The sequence below is a fragment of the Ictalurus punctatus genome, chromosome 3, assembly GCF_001660625.3.
Source record: "Ictalurus punctatus breed USDA103 chromosome 3, Coco_2.0, whole genome shotgun sequence".
Taxonomy (NCBI): Eukaryota; Metazoa; Chordata; class Actinopteri; order Siluriformes; family Ictaluridae; genus Ictalurus; species Ictalurus punctatus.
Window position 1 is genome coordinate 20924352 of NC_030418.2, and position 25823 is coordinate 20950174.

At 40.1% G+C, this 25823-nt stretch overlaps 1 protein-coding gene across 3 annotated transcripts in view; it reads left to right on the plus strand.

Moving 5' to 3' along the window:
* Positions 1-1130: 1130 nt before the first annotated feature.
* smap1 (small ArfGAP 1) overlaps positions 1131-25823 on the plus strand; it is a 121097-nt gene continuing 96404 nt past the window's right edge. Inside the window, exon 1 of one of the 3 annotated variants that reach the window (XM_017464052.3) lies at positions 1131-1502. In XM_017464052.3, coding sequence (XP_017319541.1) covers positions 1385-1502 — 118 coding nt within the window. In that variant the 5' untranslated portion in view covers positions 1131-1384. The remainder of the gene's footprint in view (positions 1503-25823) is intronic. The other 2 variants (XM_047154130.2, XM_017464055.3) reach the window with 2 other exon arrangements.

Below are 25823 nucleotides of genomic sequence, written 5' to 3' on the forward strand. Positions count from 1 at the left end.
GTATTTTTCTACTAACCAAAAACTTTTTTTTTTTTTACTTGCTCTGTTAGCAGTATATTTGATGTTTAATGTTTCTCTCTGAATCAAATAAGTTCCTGTTTTCTTTACCTATTGCACAATGACAGCGAGTACACTATATGTACAGCATAGTATCACTATCAGGAGATGAAATTGTCACGTAAGTAAGCAGATGTTGTCTCAAAATTACATTTTGAGACATTACATGTCAGAATCTCAAAATTCATCATGATAATTTACCAGTCCTCCTTACCTCCTTTTTTTCCATAATATTATACAACCCCAATTCTAGAAAAGTTGGGACACTGTGTAAAATGTCAATAAAAACAATGCAATGATTTGAAAATCTAATAAATCCATGTTATTCACAATAGAACATATAATACATATCAAATGTTTAAACTAAGTAAATGTACCATTTTAAGAAAAAAAAAAAGTAATTTTGAATTTGGAATGGGGCAACAAAATGCTGGATAAGTAAGTGTTACTGAAAAGAAACAGCTGGAGGTTAATTGGCAGCAGGTCATTAACATGATTGGGTATAAAAAGGAGTGTCTTAGAGCGGCAGAGTCTTTGTCTCAAAATTTTACCTTTTTTTACATAGTAATTTCCAGGAGAAATGTTTATAAATGGGTTTAAAAGATTTTATTTATTTATTTATTTATTTGTGATTAAATGTTTGAGGTAATTTCCAAATTTGAATCCACCTCAGTCTATCAACACAGTAATTTCAAAAAGTTACACTAGCAGGCCTAGAGACAATATCTCTTTGAAAAAGAGCCTGAATACACGGATTATTCTTATTAATGAGAAAAGTAATAAATTCAACCAACTAAACTTTTTCAAAACCATTTTCATCCCACTACATTCTTTAGGAATCACCATCACAATCCTTACTAGTTTCTTTACGTCAGAACGAACTACCAATCACTGAGAAGCATACGTGATGACGTAAAACATATTTAATATTTCTTGTAGTTATTATGTAATCAAGCCTCGTTACATATTTAGGTAAAATCTCTTTCTGAAACACAAGACAAACGCGATACACAAACAACAAACCGAATTGTTTAGAACGAGTTCTACGTTGTAAAAAAAAAAACAAAAAAAAAAAAAAACTGACATTCATTCATAGGACGAACATTTCCGCTTCCGGGTTGTCGATTCCATCTGCCATATTCCACTGATTCTAGACACCCCGCGCTTCACAGCTGGAAATTGGGTCTGTTTAAATGTGTTTCATTTTTCTCTCTCTCTCCAGGGGATGGTCTTCAATTTAGTGTCGATAAATTAGACCGAGAGAGAGAGATCTTGGGGAAAGGTTGCGGATTGTGAAACGAAACGTCAGGAAGAAAGCAGGGAGAAAATGACGACGCGCTCGGAGAGGGAGAAGGCTCAGAAACTGAATGAGCAGCATCAGGCCATCCTGTCCAAAATGCTCCGGGAGGATGACAACAAATACTGCGCCGACTGCGAGGCTAAAGGTGAGTGCTGCTCGAGGGGAAAGGACCGAGATCTTCCCCAACATCCACACGGACATCTTTTCGCATTTCTAGGAATGACTCTCGAGTTTATTCCGAGGCGATATTAGTCACTGACTAGGTTTAAACCTCTATACTAAATCATGCTTCATACTGTTCACATAGTAGCAGGAGAGTATGCGGCTTTGAGCCATACACAGCCGTGTCTGTGTATAATATAATAGCGACGCTACACTTGTAGCTGTCATTGATCCAGCGTTGTTCCGGCTAACTGCGGAGAGCTAACGCTATCTCACCGGGACTGGAATGGAGAAGAGTCGCTAGTGCACCCTACAACAAACAGCTTTTATTATTTTAGCATGACGTGTCCGTAAGTAATTGTTTCTCTTTCATCCCAGGTAAATTATCTGGGTGTGGATTTAAAGTTTAAAAGAAAAATAAATAATTAAAATCCCAGAAGTAATGCGTCATCATTGCGTAAGCGAGGTTTACTACGTCATCTCGTCTCACTTATGAACTGATGGGTGAATAAGAGCTGAAGAAAAGTCTAGAAACTGTTAATGTGTGTGGAAAATCAGCAGTGGTCTGATATCAGTGTTTGGGATCTTCTGTGCACTGCTGGGTTATTTAAAGGGAGAGTAAGATGAGCCAGTGATGCGCCTTTACGCCTGTGCTTCAGCTCAGAGATCTTGATGGATCTTGGGTATCATGGGATTTCATGAATATTTCAATACGGAACACAGATTAGTTGAGGTTTTATTGTGTGGGTGTGGGGTGGGGTGTTAAAAAAAAAAAAAAAAAAAGTATACTCGTTTCTGTATTTCATTCCGTGGTTTGTGTTTGTAGTCGGTTGTGGAACACCAAGGAGTGAGAGCTAGTGATTATTATTATTATTATTATTATTATTATTATTATTATTATTATTGATATTATTATTATTAACACCTCCTCATGTGTGTTTGCATACCGTGCACGAAAAAGGCAGATAGCCTCAAACTTAACAAGGAAATCTACCCTGAACGACACACATTTAGCATTATGATCTTCAGTGACCTCCAAGATGTTATTTTCTAGATTTATCATCCATTTTCACTTGAAGTCCCCATGAAATCTAAACGGAAGTTTTGTAGCTTTTAGTATTAATAATGATTAGCCTCCAGGTTCTCTATAAGCGAGTGTGCTCCAAAAACAGTGATCAAATTCGCGTTTAGAAGATGTATGCATTCAAGACATACAGACACTCACACTCTGTCTCTCTCTCTCTATCTCTACCGCCGATACGGGTGAACAATTTTGCTGACATCATTCTGCACTTCAGCTTGTCATCAGAGTTTCTGTCCAGTCAAATGCTCTCTAGAATCGGAAATGTCTCTCGCGCAATGTTATAAACATCGCCTTGCTAAAGTTGGCGTTGTTGTTGAATCTCATCAGCAAACATGGGTCTTTGGCTGTTCGAGCACATGCGTTTTTATTGAGTAAGAATGTAATGGCTTGAATTCATTCACTTTATCGTTCTGGCTCGCATCCAAGCACGGCTTAGCTGTTTAAAAATTGGGAAGAGCCACTTGATATGTCCCGCCCTGACTTCCTGTTTCAATAGAAATTACTTCAAAACATCGAAGAACTCTGCTCGTTTCAAGGCACTTCACAGGGAATTTTAACTGATTCCTACGTGTGCCGTTTTGATAGTGGTGTAGCGGTTGCTTCGTGTCTGTCTAAAGAGAATGGTGCAGCACAGCTTTAGTCCTTTAGTCTGTACACTCTGCTCAAATACATTAGCATCCAACTTTAATGCTAATACTCTGAGTCCAGTGTTTAGCTCCACTACTTCTATATTGTATTTCTTATTAATATGACGTGAGAAAAGAAGCTCTTGCTCTCTTGTTTAAGCAAAATCTGACTGTTATCCATGGCGTCAAATCTTTTTTTCTCCTATTTAACCCCGTTTTCCTCCTGTGACATCAGAGAATTAGACCATTGCTAACTTCTAACGAAGACACAGCACCAGCACATCAGACATTTCAGTATAAACATATTTAACGTGTTCCTGGACAGAGTTTTACTTCATGTTCCATGGATGCGCTGAAGTCTTTAACTGACATGTTGTCATATACGTTCAGAGTCTGAGACAATGAAAAGGACACAGTCACTTCCTTACTTCCTAATACTTCCTCTTCATGTGTTGCCCATTTTCATATCATAACATCTGTCAGGTGTTGCGAGGAGTTATCTGTTAATTCACACTCTCAGACTGTAGAGTTTGGATATTGTGTACAGGTTCCTCTGTAAAAGCGCTTTCGGTGTTTCGGGTGAATAGCCAGGCCGATAGTGTTGCAGTGGCACGGTCGTTATAACTCCCGTAATGTCTTTAAGGATTGAGAACATTCTTGGCTGATAATTCTTAACGCGACCGTTCAGATATCTCACTTTTCCACACGTTCCACAATCATCAGGAGCGGTTTTTGAGAACACTCTCGTCAAGTTCAATGAAGAACCTGGAAAATTCGGTTTAGTCAGTTGCAATAACATCAAACATAGTGTAAACATTGTTGTGCATTAGACGTTGATGTGCGCCTATTGTTGCAACAGTTGTTGGTGTTTACTGGAGATGCGCCGATGTATCGGCCAATAAAGGTAATTTATCACTCTATGGGCCATCGGCCGATAGTTTCGAAACATCTGATGATCAGGGCAGATTATATCCTGTCAATCAAAAGAGGGCGGGAAAACACGTCGTTTTCGTGCTGTGTGTAAAGATGTCTCTTGTGTGGAATGATGACAAAACTGCAGTTTGTAAACTCTGTAATCTCTGCACTGCTAAAATTTTACACCGGATGCTGCAACAATGAAGCGGGAGTTTCGGCGTCGGGTCTAAATTTATTTATTTTTTGCCGAGCTGCTCGTGCTGAATTAAAGCGCCAGTATACGTTGAAAGATTTAAATGAAGATGAGTTGACAACAAAGTATATATTGCAAAGAAAAATATATATATTTGTAGAGTAGTATATTTCATATCCAGTTAATGTTTAATATATAAAAAAGTTTAGATTATATATTACCAGTTTGATGTTCAGTGATGAAGTGGAAATGATTTTGTTTGTGGTGAGTGAATGTGAGACTAACAGGAGGATTTTTAGAATTCAGTCAATTAATTCTGTTAATATGAATTAATAACATACAATAAGTTAATTAAACTTAATATAATGTTCAGAATTTAGTTCATGTGTTAATGTTAATTTGAGTCACTTGATTTGTTTGAGACCAGTTACTGTGAAACAACTTGTTGAAATGGAGAGAATAAAGTTCGAATATCGGCCGATATCAATTTAGTATCGGTGCATCTCTAGTGTTTACTCTTAATAGTAGAGTCATGTTTTAAATCGCTCCAGAGAACTACTTCCTATTTTCACAGGTCATTTTTATGTGCGAACTATTTTCGCACATGAAAATAGTAAAGTCTGACTAGTAACTAGTTTTACTTATATTTTCATCAGTGTTCTCACATAGCATTACATCCTTATATTGAAAATATTTCAGCTGTTTAATCTGCGTTATGTTTAATTATTTGTACTAATGTTCAATAAGAAGTATGCTTTATTTTCATTCTCTGGTTGTTGAACTAGGTAACTATGAATAAAAATTGAATAACCCAGACATAAAACGTGCTTGTTCTGAGTGCCCGGGTCAGTGGCTGGTGTCGTACTGCGACAAATATAAAAAATGTTGTGTTTAAAATAGAGAAAGACTGCAGTCTCAATCCTGTGCCATTTCGAACACGTGTTTGGCTTTTTGTTCTTTGGTGTGTTCTTGTATTGTATTGTGTTTTTATTTGTTGGTGGAGAGAGAGGTTTCCTCAGTTTACCCACTCTGTCCCTACCTTCTAGCTCTGGTTTCTGTCTCACCCAGTTTCCATCTTGACACAAATGAGCTCTCGGGTATCTGTAGCACAGGCATGCCTCACTGGTTATATTGTCTCGTTCTGTCCTTCCTGTATATGTTCTGAATTGTGTAATAGTGCTCCGTGGCTGCACTGTATCAGTGACATTAGAAGTTCTGTGTGCTTTTTAGACCTGAAGGAGTAATTACAGTATTTTCAGTCCTGAAGTGTTTGGTAGGTAGGCATTAATCTCTCTCTCTCTCTCTCTCTCTCTCTCTCTCTCTCTCTCTCTCTCTCTCTCTCTAGTAGTTAGCATATCATGTGTGAACAGCTGAGATAGGGCTATCTGTGTGCTGTGCTGATTACTGCTGTTTAATATGAATGACAGGATGATGCGTTGCTGTCTGCCAGATAAAGGAAGGGGCGTACTGTGTTGGGTGGAGGGCATGCCATGTATATTTCATATTTGCAAGCTAACACAGTGTTCAGCAGGATATAACCGAGCATTGTCGATCTACAGGGTTTCTACATTCTTGCACTCTTGCCCCTGGCTTCTCCCTTTTGTACACACTTGTATGCTCTGGGTTTTGGTTTGACCTTTTGGGTGCTGGAGGTGGTTTTGAAGGTGTGTGTATGCGCCTGTCCCAAGTTACATCATCGATGAGCATTGCTTTAGGCTTACATTCCTCATGCAATTCCTGTTGCCTAGCAATTAGCATAAACCCCGTGGTACTGCAGGGCAGATGCGTTCATGCTGTAAGGTGCTGACTGATTTCACCTTAGAAAGAACCAACTCACTGAACACCACCAGTCTATATGCTGCTTAATGCCACTGCTAGCCAGGGTTCAGTAATGAATTGTAGCTTATCCATGAGGATGATTTTTGGGTTCTTCAGTTAATGAAACATAATTGTTTGTGCGTTATTGGTGATCTTGTTTGTTTTTCACCATTTTGAAGTGACGTCACTGATGGGGTTTTCCTTCGTGATGCCACAGACCCAACTAATCCATAATGAAATTCGTCATCGATTATTTTAATTATCGATTTTGTCGTTGGTTGTTGCAGCCCTAGTTAATCCATAATTCAAATCTACAAAATGGACCAAATTTGAAAGAAATACATGGTTCTAGATGAAACCAGGCAAACCAAATTTTCCTCTGACTACTTTTATTAATGAGAATGAATAACTAGCTGTTGGAAAAACTCAAGAATAATCATGTAATCGGCAAGCAGCTAATTCAGTGTCACATATTTCATCTACTGTTCCCTAGAGCAATGAAATCACTGCAAATGTAAATTGTCCTCTGAGTTCTACTGTTAGAATGAGCACAACGTTAGGAATAAATAACTGAATTTGGAAATGAACTCGGGGGGACATGAAATTGGGAACGTTACCTTGCTTACTAGCAAACACGGCTAATTTTAATATTTACAAACAGCGGTTTGTGAAGCGCTCGTTCGCTTACCAGCAAACACAGCTAATATTAGTATTTACACAGCGGTTAGAGTAACATTAGTTCGCTTACTAGCGCATACGGCTAGTTTTAGTATTTAGTTAGCGTAATGTTAGTTCGCTTATTAGCAAACAGGAAATCTTTAAAGATTAAGGTCTAGAATTTAGACGTTATGATTATCATCTGTTTCTAAGCCTAATGAGTACATTTTGGAGAGTAAATGGTCAAAACTACTTTTTAGACCGAGTGTGTTGGACAGGCGTGTGTTGATTGGTAAATTTAATTCTGTCTGTGTTTTACATATCAGGTTTTTATCTAGTTACTTTTGTGATAATTTAGCGAAAGTTAAAATATCAATATAGGGTTCTAAAGTAGATTTTTTTTTTTTTTTTTTTTTCACGTGAATGATATGAGTTTCAGTGTAACCATGAGTATGTTCAAATCCACATACTGCTATGTGTCAAAATAGTACAGTAGTATGCGGCGGTACTATTTTAGTATTCTACTTTGGTGAGGAAGTATGTGGATGAGGATGTAGCCAGTGATCGTGTCTAATTTACATGTGCCCTTTTGAGAATTTATGCATAGCACTGCTTGATGAAAACAAAGATTTGCTTGCTCGTTTTTATAGGGAAACCTGAAGGGTTATTTTCTTTAGTTTTTTTAAAATACTGTGAGACCTGAATTCACTGCATGTGGGTCTTTGAATACATTCACCCTTCTTGACATTGACCGAGATTGCATTCTCAGAGAGTATGTACTCGACCTGGAAATGCCTGGCATTCCTTCATCCTCTTTGCTATAGAGCACTTCTTCCATTCCTGTACACTGTGCTCACACTGGTAGTGATTAGTCAAAAGGTTCTAACCTTAAGTGGATGGAACAGAGAGCAGACATGACTGCTCAGCCTGAAGAACTTCTCTGAATAGCTGAACATTGACTGCTTTCTCATTTCTAGCCGGCCTTTTTTTTTAATTATTTATTTTTTTTTTTTTTAGGTCAGTGTAAGCAGCTCCTTATTGTTTTGATTAATAACACTAAGCAAATATGACAAGTTTGCTAGGGATTTTTTATTTTTATTTAAAAAAGGTGTTTTTCTGCTGTTTGTGATTGCTGAACACGCTCACATTTTTGTCAGTCTGAATGCATTCATTACAATTGGCAATTCTGAGTGAACTGTTGACAGAGCTGCTAACATCTACAGTTTATCCGTTTATCATGAGACACTGGACAACTTTCTGCTTTTAAAGTTAAAGCAGTGAATAAACTTTACCCCAGTGGTGGAAAAGCCAATTCACTGGAGGGAAGTGCATTTTGCTCCAATTAGTGATTATTTTGCTTCATGTGACTTCATCCAGGTGAACTTTGCCCTGTTAATTCATAAATCTCAGTTTTGTGTGGCAATAGAAAACAAAACGGCGAGATCATGGTCTCTGGTTGGTAAAAACGCAGGGTAGAATATCAATCCATTCATTTTCCGTAACGATTATCTTACACAGGGTTGCGGGGAGCCTGGGGCCTATCTAAAGCTTAACCAAATATACGCGTATGGTTAACAGGATGCTGTGTCCGTGATCCCAGAATAATGAGGAGCGTGCGAGTCCTGTCAGAGACCCTGTTTACACTCGTGTATATATCCAGATATGGATTATCCATATAACAAGGCAGACATATAGGCACCCAAGACTTTAGTACAATCCCTTCAGGAAGTCAGATCTATTTTGTTATAGATGGACAAAACTCCTCCCAAAACATTACATCAAGCGTGGGTGGGGTGTGTAAAGTGATTCAAATGCCGGTTAACCATTCGAATACAGAAAGCATGATTTATTATGCACCTTTTGCACCATGTCTTGGATGATTCTGTATCGTCTCCATATACAGGTGCATCTCAAAAAATTCTAGATTAGTTACACAAAGTGAAATAGTTCAAGCCTTTTATTGTTTTAATCTTAATGCTTACGGCATACAGCTCATAGAAATCAAAAATCCGGTATCTCAAAATATTAGAATAAAGAATTTATAATCCAGAAATGTCGACCTTCTGAAAAGTATGTCCATTTATGCACTCAATACTACTGTAGGCCGGGGCTCCTTTTGCACGAATTACTGCATCAATGCAGTGTGGCGTAGAAGAGTCCAAATCTTTCTCTGTTCAGATTTTGTTTAATGAATCAAATCGAATCACGACCAGAGTATATCGTTACACCCCTAATGTTTAACAACTAGGGATGAGTATTCAGTCCACAGCTCTGCATCACAGAATTAATCTGCGCCTATGCATCTCTACATATGAGGAGAAAATCTCAGGTTAATAATGCGTACACTGCGTATCAGTGAATGAGTACCGGAACATTTTTTCAAGGTTCTGAGTAGGACATGTATTTCTGTGGTGCTGTGGTTATAACTAGAGTCATTTCTTCATAATTTTGAGCAAGCATTAGTGGGTTTAAGCCTCAACCTGGTGTGGGTGTGTGGGAGGGTAGCGGTGTATGCACTTATACTGTTATTTAACAACCGAGAAGAGTTCTACTGCCTGCCTATAATCATCTTCCATCAGCAAAGAAACATATACACACACACACACACACACACACACCAGGTGCAGATGGGGAAATGGATTATAAAGGAGTTAAAAATGTCGTGTGTGTGTGTGTATTTTTTGCTGTGATCATTGTGTATCTGCCAAAATGCTGAAATGGCTAAAGTCAAGCCTCTTTTTCACTGTAGGGCCCAATGCTTCTGCGGAAGCACAGAGTTTTCACATTACAGTTAAGCACGTGATGCTGTGCACGTTTTATTTTTGCCATGGTTTTAGTACAGAGCATGACAAATCTATGCAGGTTAGATGGCCAGGGGCGTTAGCTGGACTGTTAATCATCCAGGGCTGAGCCCAGATCCTTCTCCATCAAAAACCGTTTTTAAAAATAGTCCAAATAGACGGTTTCCATGTATTTTGGGAATGTGAGTGCTAATTGCTTAAAAATGTGAATAATAGTTGGATTTATCATAACACTTGCCTCAGGTGTTATCACTGTGTGCAGGACTACCAGACGGATAAAATATAAAATTTTTTGGCTAGCTAACACGAGACTAGGCTAGTTTGGTGTCGCTAGCCAACGAGAGGCACAACTAAGCTATTACTGTATGGGTTTAGCTGCTCCAGTGCCATGCAGAGTATGTTAGCTGTCCTTATGCTCTGCTCTTATCATGTTCACATAACTTCTAACTCATATAGACATCTACACACCTAGTTTTCCTGCCCCAGAGTAAGAGGATGTTAGTCTTTCAATTTCAACCCCTTTACTGGTACAAAAAATAGTGTATATCCATTTTTCCCCCCTCACACTGTGTGAGCTAGTGTTTTGCACAATGGAGACCTGTTAGCCAATAAGACACGAGTATTTCCACGTATTTTCCTGTAAATACGGAGGCAGTGGTAAAGACGCTGTGCTACTGATCAGAAAGTCGTGAGTTCAAATCCCTGCCACTGTTGGGCCCTTGAGCAAGGCCGTTAACCCTTAACTGCTCAGTTGTGTAAATGAGATAAATGTAATTTGCTCTGGATAAGGGTGTCTGCCAAATACCATGAATGTAAAATGGTGTCTGATTGGTCTTGCCTCTGTTTACTGTGGATAAAATATAATGCTCCGTTCAGTGAAGATACAAAATGACAACACCGCCGTCTTCTTTTACTGACGTTCGATGATCTAGTGACAAACCGCTCCAAGTGGAGAATCATTCAGGGCTAAGGAAAAAAAAAATCTTCGGGCCTACACCCCCCAGTGCCCAGGCCATTTTACGCCCCTGTGGATGGCTTGATGTAGGTGTTCACCCTTTCTCTTTCTGCATGTTGTGAAAATAGAGGCACTTAATGGTAATTAATGTAACATAAAATTCACGCGCAATTAGAAGAAAAAATGAAGCCCACATTTTGCCAGGCCTTTAAAGTGAACCGTGCTAATTACCTTACGAATAGTCAGGAACAGGACAAGTACATGACAACGTGCTGTTTTATCTTTATGGTAGTTTGGTACATCGTAAAATTCATGAATGAGTAAACAAATCCGATGAACATTACTGCCTAAGTAAACATGATCACTGTGCTTTCAGCTGAAGCGTAAAATCACGCACTGCACCTGAGCTCACATTGCTTGGTAAAAGTTAGTGAATATGCAGTCATCTGCATACAGCACAGTACATCCTGTCGTTCAGTTTAAAAAGATGCAATGCGATGTGGCAAAATAAAGAAAAAAAACTAACAATGTGTCGTAGTAAGGTGTTGGGCCCCCACAAGCTGTCAGAAAATGTCTCTGTATGTAGGAAATGTACTGGAGGGATGAACACCATTCCTCCAAAAATATATTCCCTTGGTGGTGGTGAAGAGTACTGTCTAACACGTTACTCCAGAACCTCCAATAGTACTCAATTCAGTTGAGATCTGGTGCTGCAAAAGTTCTAGCATATGATTTACATACTCCAACCATTCAGTGAGTCCTCACACCCTGTGGCTGGGGGCGGGGTCACCTGGAGGAGACCATTCCCATCAGGATAGAAATGTTTCATCATAGATTTGGAGTGATCCTACCTTCTCAGGGGACAAGTGGATCTAAACCTTGCAGAATACTTCTCCCTCAGTTCGGTGCACACGTTGCATCACATTAAATTTGTGGCATTTGGCATACGCCCTTATCCAGAACGATTTATGTTCATCTCATTTTATATAACTGAGCAGTTGAGGGTTAAGGGCCTTACTCAAGGGCCTAGCATTGGGATTTGAGCTCAAGAACGTCCGATCAGAAGTCCAACATCTTAACTGAGCCGTCTTAACTGAGCCGCCGCCACTGCCTCCACTGAGCCGCCGCCACTGCCTCCACTGAGCCGCCGCCACTGCTACCACTGAGCCACCAATGAGCTACCACTGAGTCGCTACTAAACATAGATGAAAAGAAACAAAAGTACAGTCAGTACTCAGAACATACAGGTTTGAGAAATGACTCTGAGGGAACCAAAATTCTCACACGCCGCTATACGGTGCTGGACATGAAAGAACACACAGAGTAGGGATTTACATGAGTGGTAGCTCATTGGCGGTTAATAGCTTAAAATCACGCAGCCTTTGTAGCCGCCGCTTCAGTGTGTCTGATGAAAGTGATTCTTTTCCAGGTAATTAGCTGCCCTGGCAAAGATGCTCGAAATGTTTTGCAGCTTTAGCATCATGCCTTTTAATGTAAATCCCTACTGTCTGTGTGTTCTTTCATGTCCAGCGCGGTATAGCGGTATGTGAGAATATTGGTTCCCTCGGACCCATTTCTCAAACCTGTATGTTCTGAGAACTGACACTTCTAATTTTTCTTCTGGTCTATTTCAAAAGGCTTCCTCTCGTCCTTCATTATTATGGAGTGAGTGAAAAGATGTTTTCAGTAAACATGCTTATATTGGAGTGTACGGATCTTCACGCTCAGTCAGTTGTGATCTTATTAGACTGGTGGATGTTTTTTGGTTTAGATGTGTTGCAAGTGACATCTTTTTAATGTAAAATAAATGAGATACAATGTGGATGAAATGCTATAATGTGGTTTCCTGCTGATATTGAAGTGTGACGGTGTGTAATATGGGAGTACATCATATTAGATCTGCGTGCAACTTGTATACGATTGCACAACCATCTACAAAGTTATAAACGTATGTTAGACTGGATGTGTGCCTAGATTTCATTAGAAACCTTTGCCAGTGGTATTTAAAAAAAAACAACAAAAAACAAAAAAAAAAACAAGAACCTGGTTGTAAATAAAATATTTCATGTCATGTCAGAGCCCTGCTGTTTCAGCACATTCGGTTCATGGTTTTCTTGACAAAACAGATGGTTAAATGCTTTCAGTTTTGCTTTCAAAACTAAAAGCTGTGTGTTTGTGTTTGCCTCTGCAGTTTCCTTTACTCCTTCAGCGTATAAGCTATTCAATGTGAAGTCAGCACATAATGAGATCACATACTGTTTCAGCTACTAAAGCCAATGTTGTTTTGCCGCGACTCTATCGTGGCGCTGTTTTGGAAGCTTGTTTGGTATTATTGAGAACCAGCTCAATTAGGATCGGTGCAGATTTGTCTGTCACTCACTCGCATGGTTTTGTGGTTTAGGCTGCACATTTACTGACTGACTTTTCAATGCCACTTCGGAGGCCAATAACGTGCCAACAATGCAGCCAATATTGCTCTGCTTATTGTGTCTGTGGAAGAACATTCACATTGCCAGGTTATTTTTGGTTACACGGGTTGTACTCTTGTTTAGAGAAATGTGGAACTCGGGAAATGAATGATGTCAGCTGACAGAATGTGACCGCTCCATGAACGTTCACTCAGGTCTGAGCAGTGATGTACAGGACGTACACATCACTGTTACAGGTAAGTTTATTCAGATTAATTTGCCATTAATATTGGAACAACACAGTCCTTGGGATCCAACCGTGCTGTCGTTCAGCATAATATTAAGCAGTCCTTCCACGATTTAGATTTTTGCGATCACAGAAATGTACGCAAAACCAAGGAAACGTCGCGATATTCGGAGGAGCTTGCAATTTTTTAAAATTACCGCAGATGTTTGGGTCAAGACGCGTCCTGTGAAGTCATCACAACGCGGTCAGTCCTTGAAGGTCTCTTCGATTCACGTGCGTCGAACATGAGTACAGCTATAAGGTCATTTACCAACAAACATCACTGTGAAAGACCGTGCAAAACAATCTCGTGCAGTTGCAGTTTTGACAATTTATGTTTTCTGAAGGGGGAAAAAAAGCTGAAAATTTTCCGCAAATTTTGAAAAAAGCAAAATCAAGCTTTTTTGGCCGCTACGATCGCAAACAAACTGTGAAATTCTGTACGGACGGAGTAGAAAGTAATTTGGCAACAATTTAATAATAAATAAATAAATAAATAAATAAATAGTCTGTTTATCATAGCAGCCTCCATAACTATTGCCATCCTTGGTAAAAGATAAAAATGAGCTTGAGTTTGCACTGAGAAATGACGAATTTTGGCTCTTACATGAAGCAAAATGTTAGATAACTGAAAAGAAGGAAAATCGCAGTGCTCACAAAACATAGTAATACGTTTAATGAATAAAAATGATATCGGTGGAAATTGTGTGATTTCGCACCGATAAACACTACTAAAGCTTCACACAAAATCTTTCCCGAAAACGTAGAGATCGTGGGCATTGCTTGTGGATTATTCTCCACCCTACTTTAGACTGTAGAGGTCATGGCGTCTGTAAGATTCTGATGAACAGCGAGTCGGTTTAAAAAATATTTTATTTGTCCTTCTGGATTCACTGTTGATCCAGTCTTAGCATCATGACAGGCAGTCAGATTTAGAGGTAAACTTCTTCTTTTTATTTATTTATTTATCTGTTTGTTTGTTTGTTTGTTTGTTTTTCTGGCTGTATGATTGAGTTTCTGACGCCATGTAGTCTGACAGGATTCCCACAGCTTGTTGTAGGGGGGTGACCTCTAAATCTGCCACCATACTTCACATTAAGGAGTTGGTTCTTTTTGCTCGATCTTCACTCAGTGTTGCATAAAAGCTTCATTTGTGTCGTCTCTGACTATTAAAAACTGCCTCCAGTGATGTTTAGCAAACTCCAGAAGCTGTCGTTGGTGGTTTGAGAACAACACGCAGGCTTTCTTTCGGCACACCCTCTGAATAGACAGTTGGCCTGGGGGTGGCTAACCGCTATTTTAATCAAAAACATTTTGTCTCCGTTACTGAATGTGTACTCTGATCTTCTCCATGTTGATGATTAAGGCTGTTTGGCCTGATGTGTCCTCTTGTATTTATATCCCACTGAAACAGGAAGTTCTTAACAACTACTCAAGCTGCTAAAGTCTCAGATGTGCTGGAGAAATGTTACATTTTAATGTGGATCGCTCCATTTTATAATGGCTTAAAAATGTGTTTTTGCACAAGGGCTTGGTCCCCCCCCTTTTCTTTTTCCTTCTTTTTATTTATTAAAAAAATAATTATACCCCTCCCAAGAGGTTAATTTGTCTCATTGATAGTGCAACATCATGCTGATTTTTCCCTTTCTCATCTTTACCAAGGGTACCACTTGTTCTGGAGGGCCCTGTGTATGTACACTTCCTAATAATATAATGTACTTATATTAGCTGTTAGAAACTTTCACACGGTGTCTACCAAGTGAGCTTTTATCAGTGCCACGCTGCTTTTGATTGTTTGCCAGCTTTAGACCAACCTCAATTAATTTCCAGACAGCCCTGCTATTATTAGACTGATCAATATCAGCAAACAGGGGTGATTTGGAGATTCTTGTAGCAGAAAGCTGAAGCCGATTGCCAACAAGACGAACACGCTCACTGTAGATTTCAACGCGACGGCTGAAAGACAGACCAGTTTATTGTTAATGACATTATCCAGCCATCAGCATCAGGTTCCTTGCCTGCAGATCTCTGACCTGTCGAGCTTCACGACACTGTAGCCGTACTGAACGCAGAAAAGACGTCTGCACTTTCTGCATGTGTCTGTGGTATCTGGCTCTGTCCATTGTACCGTGTCAGTGCTAAGAAGTAGTCAAGTACGCACACCCCTGTTCGGTGACGTTTCTGCATTTGGACGCGGCAGAAATGCGTTATCATGATGTCTGCTAGCGTTCAGAAATACTGTATAATCTCCCTGAGGAGAACGAGAATGGATGTGGGAGCACTTTCTGGGGAGGAGAACGGAACAGAGTGATAAAATGTTTCTCACCAGGCGTACCGTTAAACCTAATGAGGGACTCTGCTAATGTTTTTTCTCCTACTTCAGCAGGTTAGAGGAGCTTGCTTGTCAGCCTTCTACTCCCGCACCTCATCCCCCCCCGCCCCCACCTTTTATAAAATGCATTAACCTTTAAGCAGTTCAGCTCTTATTGATGTAACAGTCAGAAGAATATTAGGAAAGACCGAATGTTTCTGAATGTTATTCTGTTTCAGACTATTTCCTCACAATAATCTGTTCACTGGATCCCATAGCTTTCCTGTTGGCGTCACCACTAGGAGGCAGCAGAGGACTGCCACAGTTAAAAACCGGTACAGTGACCCTGGTATTGTTTAACGTGTCTTTTGTTGCGTTGCCCTGGCAATTGTCATCTGAGGGGTCTTCCTGACACTGTCAGGAGTGTTTACAATATCAGCTCAAGTGTATCTTGTTAAATGGGCCCTTGGAAGACATAGGGGTCGGGTAAATATCTCTCTAGATTTCATGAGCAGCAGGCAATGCAATTTAATGCAAATGTCTTTAAAAGGGCATCGTCCTTCTTTGGAGCACTTTTTGTAGGTACTAACCACTGCATACGGGGAACATCGCACAAGACCTGCTGTTTTGGAGATGCTCTGACCCACTGTTTAGCCATCACAATTTGGCCCATGTCAAAGTCACTCAGATCCTTACGCGTGCCCATTTTTCCTGCTTCGAACACATCAACTTCGAGAACTGACTGTTCACTTGCTGCCTAATTTAACCTACCCCTTCACAGGTTGACAGGTGCCGTTGTAAGGAGATGTCAATCACTTCACCTGTCAGTGGTTTTAATGTTCTGGCTGATCTGCCTGTGTGTGTCTGTACGTGTATGTCACTCATGCTTTATGAACAAGTTACCAAGTGCATGTTTCTTTACCACCAGCTGCTGTCTAGCTCGGGTTAATGGTAGTGTGGTGGTGTTTTTTTTGTGTAGTGTCGGAAGAAATGGATATTAATTAATCTAATGATTAATCTAAATTAATTAGAAAACTAATCTATTAATCTATTCACTAGAAAACTAAATGCTTCCAGTGTGTTTGCTATCAAGGGCAAGTGTGTTTCTATGAACTCAAATCTATTTTCTGCAAGTAGCTACTCGTGGGAAGTAGGTGATAGGTCGTCATGATAGGGATGTAGATGCGTGCATGGTGAAAACCGTAATGACGGAAATGGGCATGAATTGGAATAACAGGGGCAGTCCTCCAGCTCCCAGTTTCCCAGTCTCTCCCTCCTGCCCTTTTGCTTCAGCTTATCGGTTAGTGCCGTATGGGTCTGAGGCTGTTTTCTGTCTGAGGCTGAGAAGGACACAGGATCACATCTCTCTGCTGCATAATTTGCTTTTATTGACCTGTCTTTCTGAGTGAGCTGCCTCAGGCTAAACTCTTTACCTCCTCCCTTCCCTCTGTCTGCTCAAAGTTCTCTGTATAATAGGATCAGTCTGATGTATATGCCATTTGCTTTTTATTGCATCGTCACTCATCGGTGCATTGTTTTTGTTTTCTTTTTTTCCCTTAATATTTAGCGTGCCAGTTTGGGCCTACTGTTCCATTAGAAACGTTCTTTTATATCCAAGTCTCATTTAAATGTGAAATTCTGTTCCTGTAAAAACATCCTTGCAGTGCATGTGTGCTTTCACATATTCTGTTAGTTAACTTTAGCCCAATAAAACTATTTACAGGGAATTTTGTGGTGAAGGTTTAATTTTAAAAAATCAAATACGGGGTGTAGTTACGAATCCACACTTTCTTAACACTGTCAAATTGCATTTAGCAAAATGGAATTTTAAGAGAAGACTTTCTATAATCGCTTTTTAAATCTGAATTTTAAGCATTTAAATGGGCAAAAAAAAAAAATCTGATTTCGGTTATCCAGAATAAATGCATAATAATAGACGTTTGAACATTAGGAAGCTCATTGCCAGTAAAAGACAGTAATAATTATTTTTAAGTAGGCCACAAGGTGGCAGCACGGACAGTGACCGATGACATGAGATCAATCCGGGAGCTAGCCATCTCTTTTTGTCTGTCTTTTTCTCCCTGTCTTTCCCTCTCTGGCTCTAATTTCATGCTCGGCTAGTCCTCTCTCTGTGACGCTCAACACTGCTGTCTCTCACTTGGACACCACTGCCATCTTTTTCACTCACTGAGTGTGAGGGAGGAGTTTTATCAGCATGGCTTTCCTTCTTTGTTTTGGGTTCATTCTCTCAGGGTCATTTTGGAGTTTACTTTTTAATTGGAGACTTGATTTGATGGCTTTATCCTATATAGAGGCATATCTCCCTACAGTTCATGCCTGGTTTCCCACTGAAGCTAAGCAGGGTTGAGCCCCCCCCCAGTACCTGGATGGGAGACCTCCTGAGGAAAACTAAGGTTGCTGCTGGAAGTATTATTATACTGGAAGTGGAGGCCAGTAGGCGGTGCTTACCCTGTGGTCTGTGTGGGGCCTAATGCCCCAGTATAGGCACAGATACACTATACTGTAAAAACAGCAACGTTTTTTGGATGAGACGTTAAACCGAGGTCCTGACTCTGTGTGATCATTAAAAATCCCAGCGCACGTATCGTGAAAGAGTAGTGGTATACCCCGGTGTCCTGGTGAAATTCCCCCATCGGACCTTCTCTATCATGGCCCCCTATTAATCCCCATCTCTGAATTGGCTACATCACTCTCTCCTCTGCACTATTAGCTGGTGTGTGGTGGGGGTTCTGGCACACTATGGCTGCCCCTCCATATTATGTAAAGCGCTTTGAGTGTCTAGAAAAGTGCTATATAAATGTAACTGGCTTGGCAATAATAATCCCCTTATGTGTTTTAAAATAAAAATTACAGGTTGGAACTAAGTCAGTCTGGACAGGATTTCACAGAATTATTTTTTTGCGGTCAAAAATGCTTGATTACGACTTTTGCTGTTTGTTTTTTTTTGCGGAAAACTACTTGAATTGGCAATCTTTCACACTAATGTTTGTTGGTAAATGCCTTTTTTTATTTTTATTTTTTTTTAGCTGTACTCCTGTTCGACGCACTTGACTCGAAGATGGCTTTGACTGAGTGCGCGTTGTGATGATGTCACATGATTCGTCTTGGCCCAAATCTGCGGAAAATCTGCAGTAATTTAAAAAGACGTGCGAGTTCCTCCGTATGCTGCGGCGTTTACTTGATTTTTGCGTTCATTTCTGCGGTCGCAAAATCGGGGATGGACTGAAAAGTTGTGACTGCATCACATTCGGGTCAGTCTTTTATTTTAGATTTCTCACGTCACCATGTCATATCTAGGCTAATTTGCATAGAACTGAGAAAAATGTGGGGTAAACACTTCTCGGTTACACTTAGTGAAGAAAAGTACCAGACACAATCTAGTGAAAGCTAAAAGCCTGGCTCACAAAAACAAAAAGAAACAAAACAAACAAAGAAAGTGTTTGCTATAGAGACCGGTCCGCTTTGTGTAGTAGGCGCGTGTGTTTCTCCTGAACCTATTTGCATAGATGAAACTGAATCCATTTGCGTCATTATAGTTTAATGCTTCATCAATATGATCACACTGTTTTATGATGGGGGCTTGTTTACTTATGCAAGAAGAGGGGAAAAATATCCAGCCTTGAAATGTCAGAAGTGTCAGGAGCCAAAGCTTTGCAACTATTTATTATTAGAATATCGTAGGAGGGAAATATTGTACTAGTTAAACAAGTTTAGAAACAAAATGCACGTTTGTTTTGAGCAAATGGCAGAATAGGGAGACTCTGGAGAAGGGCATTGAGCTGCATCATATTTCAAACCACCTTCCCACTGGACTGTTTTTCTTATGTAGGTTGCTATACATTGCCGCGTATTGATTCATACTGCATGTCGTCTTCATCCACAATACAATGAGAATCATTAGGCATGGAAATATATAGCTGTGCTGTTAATTACAATGGGTAGAGAGTAATCTATTAGCTTCTGCATGGTGCTATTGGAAGGTTTTTCTGTATTTATTATACTGCTCTTTCATTTTTATGGGTCACTCAACATGATGTGTTCATAACGATTGACGAAGGTACTACAAAAAAAAAAAGTGTTAATAGGGAATAAACTTGTAGATGACGAAATATGCTGTTTGGATGTCCTGAAATAGCCGGATTTCCAGTTTTTTATGTCTTTCTATTACAGAGCATAGGGCAGGCATGAAAATATTGTTAATAGCTCGCTCACTGTGTGTTGTTCAATAATCACAGGGATGCACTAATATGAAAATGATGGGATGGTGAAAATGCTTCATTAATTGTTCATTACAGGGTTTACCCCCCACCTGTCTCCCCCCCCCCCCCCCCCCCCCCCCCCCCCCCCCCCTCCATGAATGGCGTTATTCCGGTTGACGTTTAGTGCTCGCGTTTGTGTTCTGCTTCTAATTGACCTGGGTATTTTGTAGTCACGTGGGGTTTTGTAGTATAAACAGCGTATATAGAGGCAGCGTTGAGTACCACTGCAGGTCTGTTTGTGGCCTTTAGAGCAGAGCTGCTCCTGTGTTCTCGCTGCTGTCTGCTTAACTCTGACTCATATCCCCCAGCATGGCATGCAGTGGGCGGCTCGAGGTGGCGGCTGCTTTTACTGGCCCTGTGCTGGGGCCTCTGCTGAAAACAGCTAATCAATAAGCGCTGGCAGAATGCACTTTAAAGCCAGGTTTCAGTGCGGGCCTCAGCAGAAGGAGAGACAGACTGCTGCCCCAGGGAGAGCGATTTATGACTGAGCTATTCAGAGAACATTGAGACCTTCCTCCATGTCTCACATCTGAGGTGTGGAAGGAGTCTTAACAGTGTGGCCAGGGCAGACACAGAAATATGAGAACGCAAGACACATGGGAGTGTTCAAGCTTTTTAATTGCGGCAAACAATCTTCTGAGGTAGAGTGATACCAAAAATCTGTAAGATGACCTCTGGCACGGATTTAGAAACCCCAAAGCTTTGAGCAGGATCGTGCAAAAGCCATTACAAAGTAAGTTTATTGTGTTGGACAACCAGCCATTTGCAGTTTAACGTCTCGCATGGATGCATGATACGCGCTCCCGTGCGTCGGGTCTTTTCTGATCGAGTGCTATCCAAAATGTGCAACACTTTATCATCACTTAAAGCTACTGTCAGTTTGACAGTTGATGTATGGAGCGCTGATACGAGTCCAGTGTTGATGCTCAATTGAGTCGCTGCTCATTAGATTGATGTTGACTTTGACAGTGGGGTATGAGCACCCAAAGAAAAATGAGTGCGTAGGAGTACACAGTATTGCTATCTATAATACATTAGTTATCTATGACTTTTCTTTTCTAAGTTAAGCAATGTCACATGAGCAGGAGTGCTGGTATACTGAATATCGCTACAGCTGTAAATGAAGTAAATGACTGAACTGTTGAGAGTCTTTTCCTTAATCGTGTAATATTAGATGTCTGATAATTTGGCTTTTGCATCTGTTTTGATCAGTCCTACATGTCATGGAAATTTCTGCTTCCGTTGTGCACTCACAAAATGATAACTCTTGCTACTTTTTTCCTTAGCATCTTCACTGCGAGCTAGGGCTGAGCAACGCATCTCTATAGAATATCAGTGTCACGGTAAATGATTACGTGATAGACTTTTCATACTACTGCACGCCCATTAGACTGAAAATGCGACTCGGAGTCAAAACAAAAGTCGATCTTGCAATCTGATCTTAATGCCCTACAACATTAAGAGATACAGGTAGCATGCGTAATCTACTCGAAAGTCTCACCTTCCTGCTTCAGTGGATAATCTTATCAAGAGACCATAACGTGTGTCTACAGCAGCAGTTCTTAGGAGGTGCACGTCTAATCATAAAACATGTCCTGAGCTCTCAGTGTGCTTAAACGGACCATTCCTTATCCTTGCAACACATTTAATACCATCAGTCTTTTCTCTCTATGAACGTCTAGTGGAATGATTTATAATCCCTCTCTCTTGTATCACCAAGCGGAGGATGGCTTCCCTTTTGAGTTTTTTTCCTTATTACATCTCAATGTGTATTTTTTTTTTTTTTTTTTTCTTTTTTTTTTTTTTTCTTTTTCTTTTTCCTCGCCACTGTCGCCTCTGGCTTGCTCATTAAAGGTCCACGTCTACATCTGAATTTCTGCAAAGCTTCTTTGTGGTGATGTAGTTTGTTAAAAGAGCTGTAAAAAATTAAATTGAATGAATATGAATGCAGGAATGAGGACACGCATTGCAAATATTTCATTACTGATGTCCCTTTGAGAAACAAATAACATCCTGATAGTGCTTTAAGTCCATTTAGAAGAAGGGACTATGGCAAAACTGTTAGTCTGTTCTGTTACTTTGTAAAGCTACTTAATTTAATATGTTCTCGTGAGTGGCGAAGGCATTTCTATAGAATTTGCAGAATTGAGAAACGATTTTCTCAGTAATTTCTCGCATCTCCGAAGTACAATATCTACTTTTTCCATTTTAAGAGATCAGACAGCACACAGTAAAATGTTCCGTGATTTGTAGGAAAGCTCATTAGCTGATTGAAGCCTTCTACATTGTTCACATTGCGAGGAGCAATATTGCAGTATTGACTAACAGATATAGCGCGCAGACTTGCTTGCAGGCTGGAGAGGGGCAGCCCTGCCATATGCATATCTTTATCTGCCCCAAGGTGGTGCTGTTAGAATCGGTGAGTGAGCAATGTGTATGTTCTGAACCCTCCCCAAGCATATGGGGCATGCGCACTAGATATTACTCACTCCACACTCCACATGAATAGAAATTAGTGCGTCAAGAAGAGAAAAATAATAAAACCAAAACCCAATAAGATTTGACACAATAATGACAGACAATAAGATAATATGGTAGATGTGAACTGAGCCTAATTTCATTACAGTGTCGAGCAAGTATAGTAGGGCTTGAGTTTCTGTTTTTCAGGAAGAGAGTTCTTTATTATGCCGAGCTGATTATTTTATTTACCGTGTGTAACTGTATTTCACTGTCTATGTCTGAAAGGAAAACCGCAGAGCTGACGGGATGGATATTCTGGGTCGTATAAAGTGTCACTTAGGAAAGTAGGCTTTATTGTCATTCCACTTCACAGACCGGTGCATCATTAGGAACCAAATGTAATTCCTCCGTAGTCACAGTGCTGTGTTTAACATAAGATCGTGACAAACGAGGATTAGTAACACGGTAACAGAGACGGTGCGAAGTCAATAATTACAATTGGATATCAACAAGAACACAGTGAACACTATATGCTAGCCATGTCACGAACACACTGACACATTCTGTGCATGGCATTTTTGAAGATGCTCTTTTTCAGTCGTTCCTTTCCAGCAGCATTGCACTGATTATCATATGGTGCCACATGGGATCTGAAGGCAAAATACAGACTTGCATTAAATAGAACCATGGTCTTTACTGTTTTTATGCAAAAAAAAAAAAAAAAAACGCTGAGGCACACACAACCTGGCATATATATATAAAATATATGAGAGAGAGAGAGAGAGTGAGAGTGTGCCCTCCACTAATATTGGCACCCTTGGTAAATAGCAAAGAGGCTGTGAAAAATTGTCTTTATTGTTTAACCTTTTGATCTTTTGTTTAAAAAAAAAAAAATAAATAAATCACAAAAATACTCTGCTCTCATGCATATCAAACAATTGCAAATACAGCACAAGTTTATCCAAAAATATATATCTTTGTTAAATACAGATGTGCAACAATTATTGGCACCCCCTATGAATTCATTAGAAATATATTTGAAGTAAATTCCCATTGATATCCCCCCATTTATTTATTTATCTATCTATCTATCTATCTATCTATCTATCTATCTATCTATCTATCTATTTATTTATTTATTTCAGTACACCTGGGTGACTAGGAACAGGAAATTGGAAATTGTTCAACCATGTCTTCCTGTTTCACAGGGAATAAATATGAGATAACAGACAGGCCAAATTCCCTTAGTCCTTCATAACAATGGGTAAGACCAAGGATTATAGCTGTGATGTGCAGAAAAAGGTTGTTGAGCTTCACAAAATGGGAAGTGGCTATAAGAAAATAGCACAATAATTAAGAAGTTCCAGTCAACTGGAAATGTTATGAATCAACCTCGAATTGGAAATGCGTCTATATTGTCTCAATGCACTGTGAAGAGGATGGGTTGAGTGGCCATATGGAAAAGTACTTCATGTCCACTGTTAAATATGGTGGTGTCTCTTTTTAATGTTTTATACGTTAATGTTTAATGCGTGCATGCATGCATGCATACATATATACACACTAGGGATGTCACGATACCAAAAATCTAGTAGTCGGTACCGATACCACCAAAAGTACATGATACTTGATACCAAAGTCGATACCACGGTGTGGTATAAAAATAATTTTTTTTAAATTAAATTAAAAACTCTCCTGGAGGACATCCTCCTCTGGCTGATACTGGCAGAGAGAGAGAGAGAGAGAGAGAGAGAGATTTTAGTTATCAAACACTGTCTGACAATGAGTGGAGGTGCAGCACTCCTAGACGTGTACGCACGCACACACACCCCTTAATACTCTGAATGCAAGCATTAGTTTAAATTCACTGATATGGTGGCAGGCCAAAAAGATTCATTAAAAGCATGAACATTTGAATAATTATTAGTGACATTAGGCTACATTTAGCTGACAGGACATGGGCTGAATGGTGATGTAGGGTGGCCCATTAGGAGGTAGTTTATAACATTGCAATGTGTCACTGTCTTTAACAAATAACTGGCTATCGCTAACATTACATGGAGCGTAAGGTTAGCTGGTTTCACGACCACAATGCCAGCTGCCTCAAACAAACATAATATGGGGACAGTCTTTCAGGTGCTTCGCCAAATTCCAGGTGTTTCCTCGCTACGTCTGAAATGAACAATCGCATCGGCTGCACACCGGCTTCAGAGCATCAATTATCTGTTTGTTGTCATCCGCCTCGAATGCGAAGTATTTCCATATTCCATACCACATTTCCTCTCAACGAGTCGGGGCGGAGCTAAACTTGTTAAACTAAGCTGATCTTCTGTAGTTTTCCCCGTGTGATTGTAGGCGTTCCTCTTCTTCTTTACCACTTGTGGGCCGACTAAAACACTCGCCTGTATTTGCTGCCTCCTACAGTTATACACACACAGCAGTGTCACTTCTGGTGGAGAAAATTGTTCTGCAAACTGCAGTATCTTGTGTGTCCATTTTAGTTGGAGTTATAATGGAGTTGTACTGAACATTTGTTCCACAGCCTCCAGATTTGACTGCCTGCTCCAGCCTCCATAAGAGTAAAAACAGCTCACTACGGGAATGTTTTTTAATCCCGATGCACACATCAAACTTGTACACAATGGCAATGTTGCTGTCTGGGTCATAATATTTCCAGAAGTGCCCCCCCCCCCCCCCCCCCCCCCCCCCCAAATATTTTGTTATTGCTTGGATGTGGATATGGGGCATAAAGAACATAAAAGTGAACAGAGATTTCCACCACTCAGACACTGGCACCTCAAAGAGTTAAAGTCCCCATGAAATCAGTTGTATGAATATGTTAGCCTTAAGGTTATCTATAATCTAGTGTGCTCCAAAATAATGACAATTCACATTTAGCAGCTATATGCATTCAAAATTTACAATCTCTCTCTCTGCCACCGTTACGAATCAACAATTTTGATGGCCTCATTCCGCACTTTGGCGTCTCCTCAGATTTCCTGCCCCCAACATTATAAAAATCCATGGCACTAACTGTCAATCACAGCTTAGCCCAGGCTTGAGTTAAACTAAATGCTACTGGCTATTTAAAAAGCGGGAGGAGCCACTAGATGCACCTCGCCCTGACTTCCCGTTTCAGTGGAAATTAGTCGGCACATCGAATAACGCTGCGCGTTTCAAGGCACTTCACAGGGACTTTAACCATGTTTGAGCAAACTTGCACATCCCTAGTGACTCAACAACTCTACAGTGTCAAATGTGAAATGCCATTTAGCTGTATTAATGCACTGGCCGCTCTTATGCTTTCTCATGCACATTACACCCTTTCTGAAGAACAGCATGAACTTCACAATGATTTGCTCCTAAAGCTTGGCCTTGTGCTCTTCCTGTGATATACCAGAAGACCTGTGCCACAATCCTTTTCTCTCTCTAACACCCACATGGTTTAGCAGCATATTCACCTAGTATTGATGGCTGTTGGGAAAATAGACTTTTGCAGCATTGGCACTG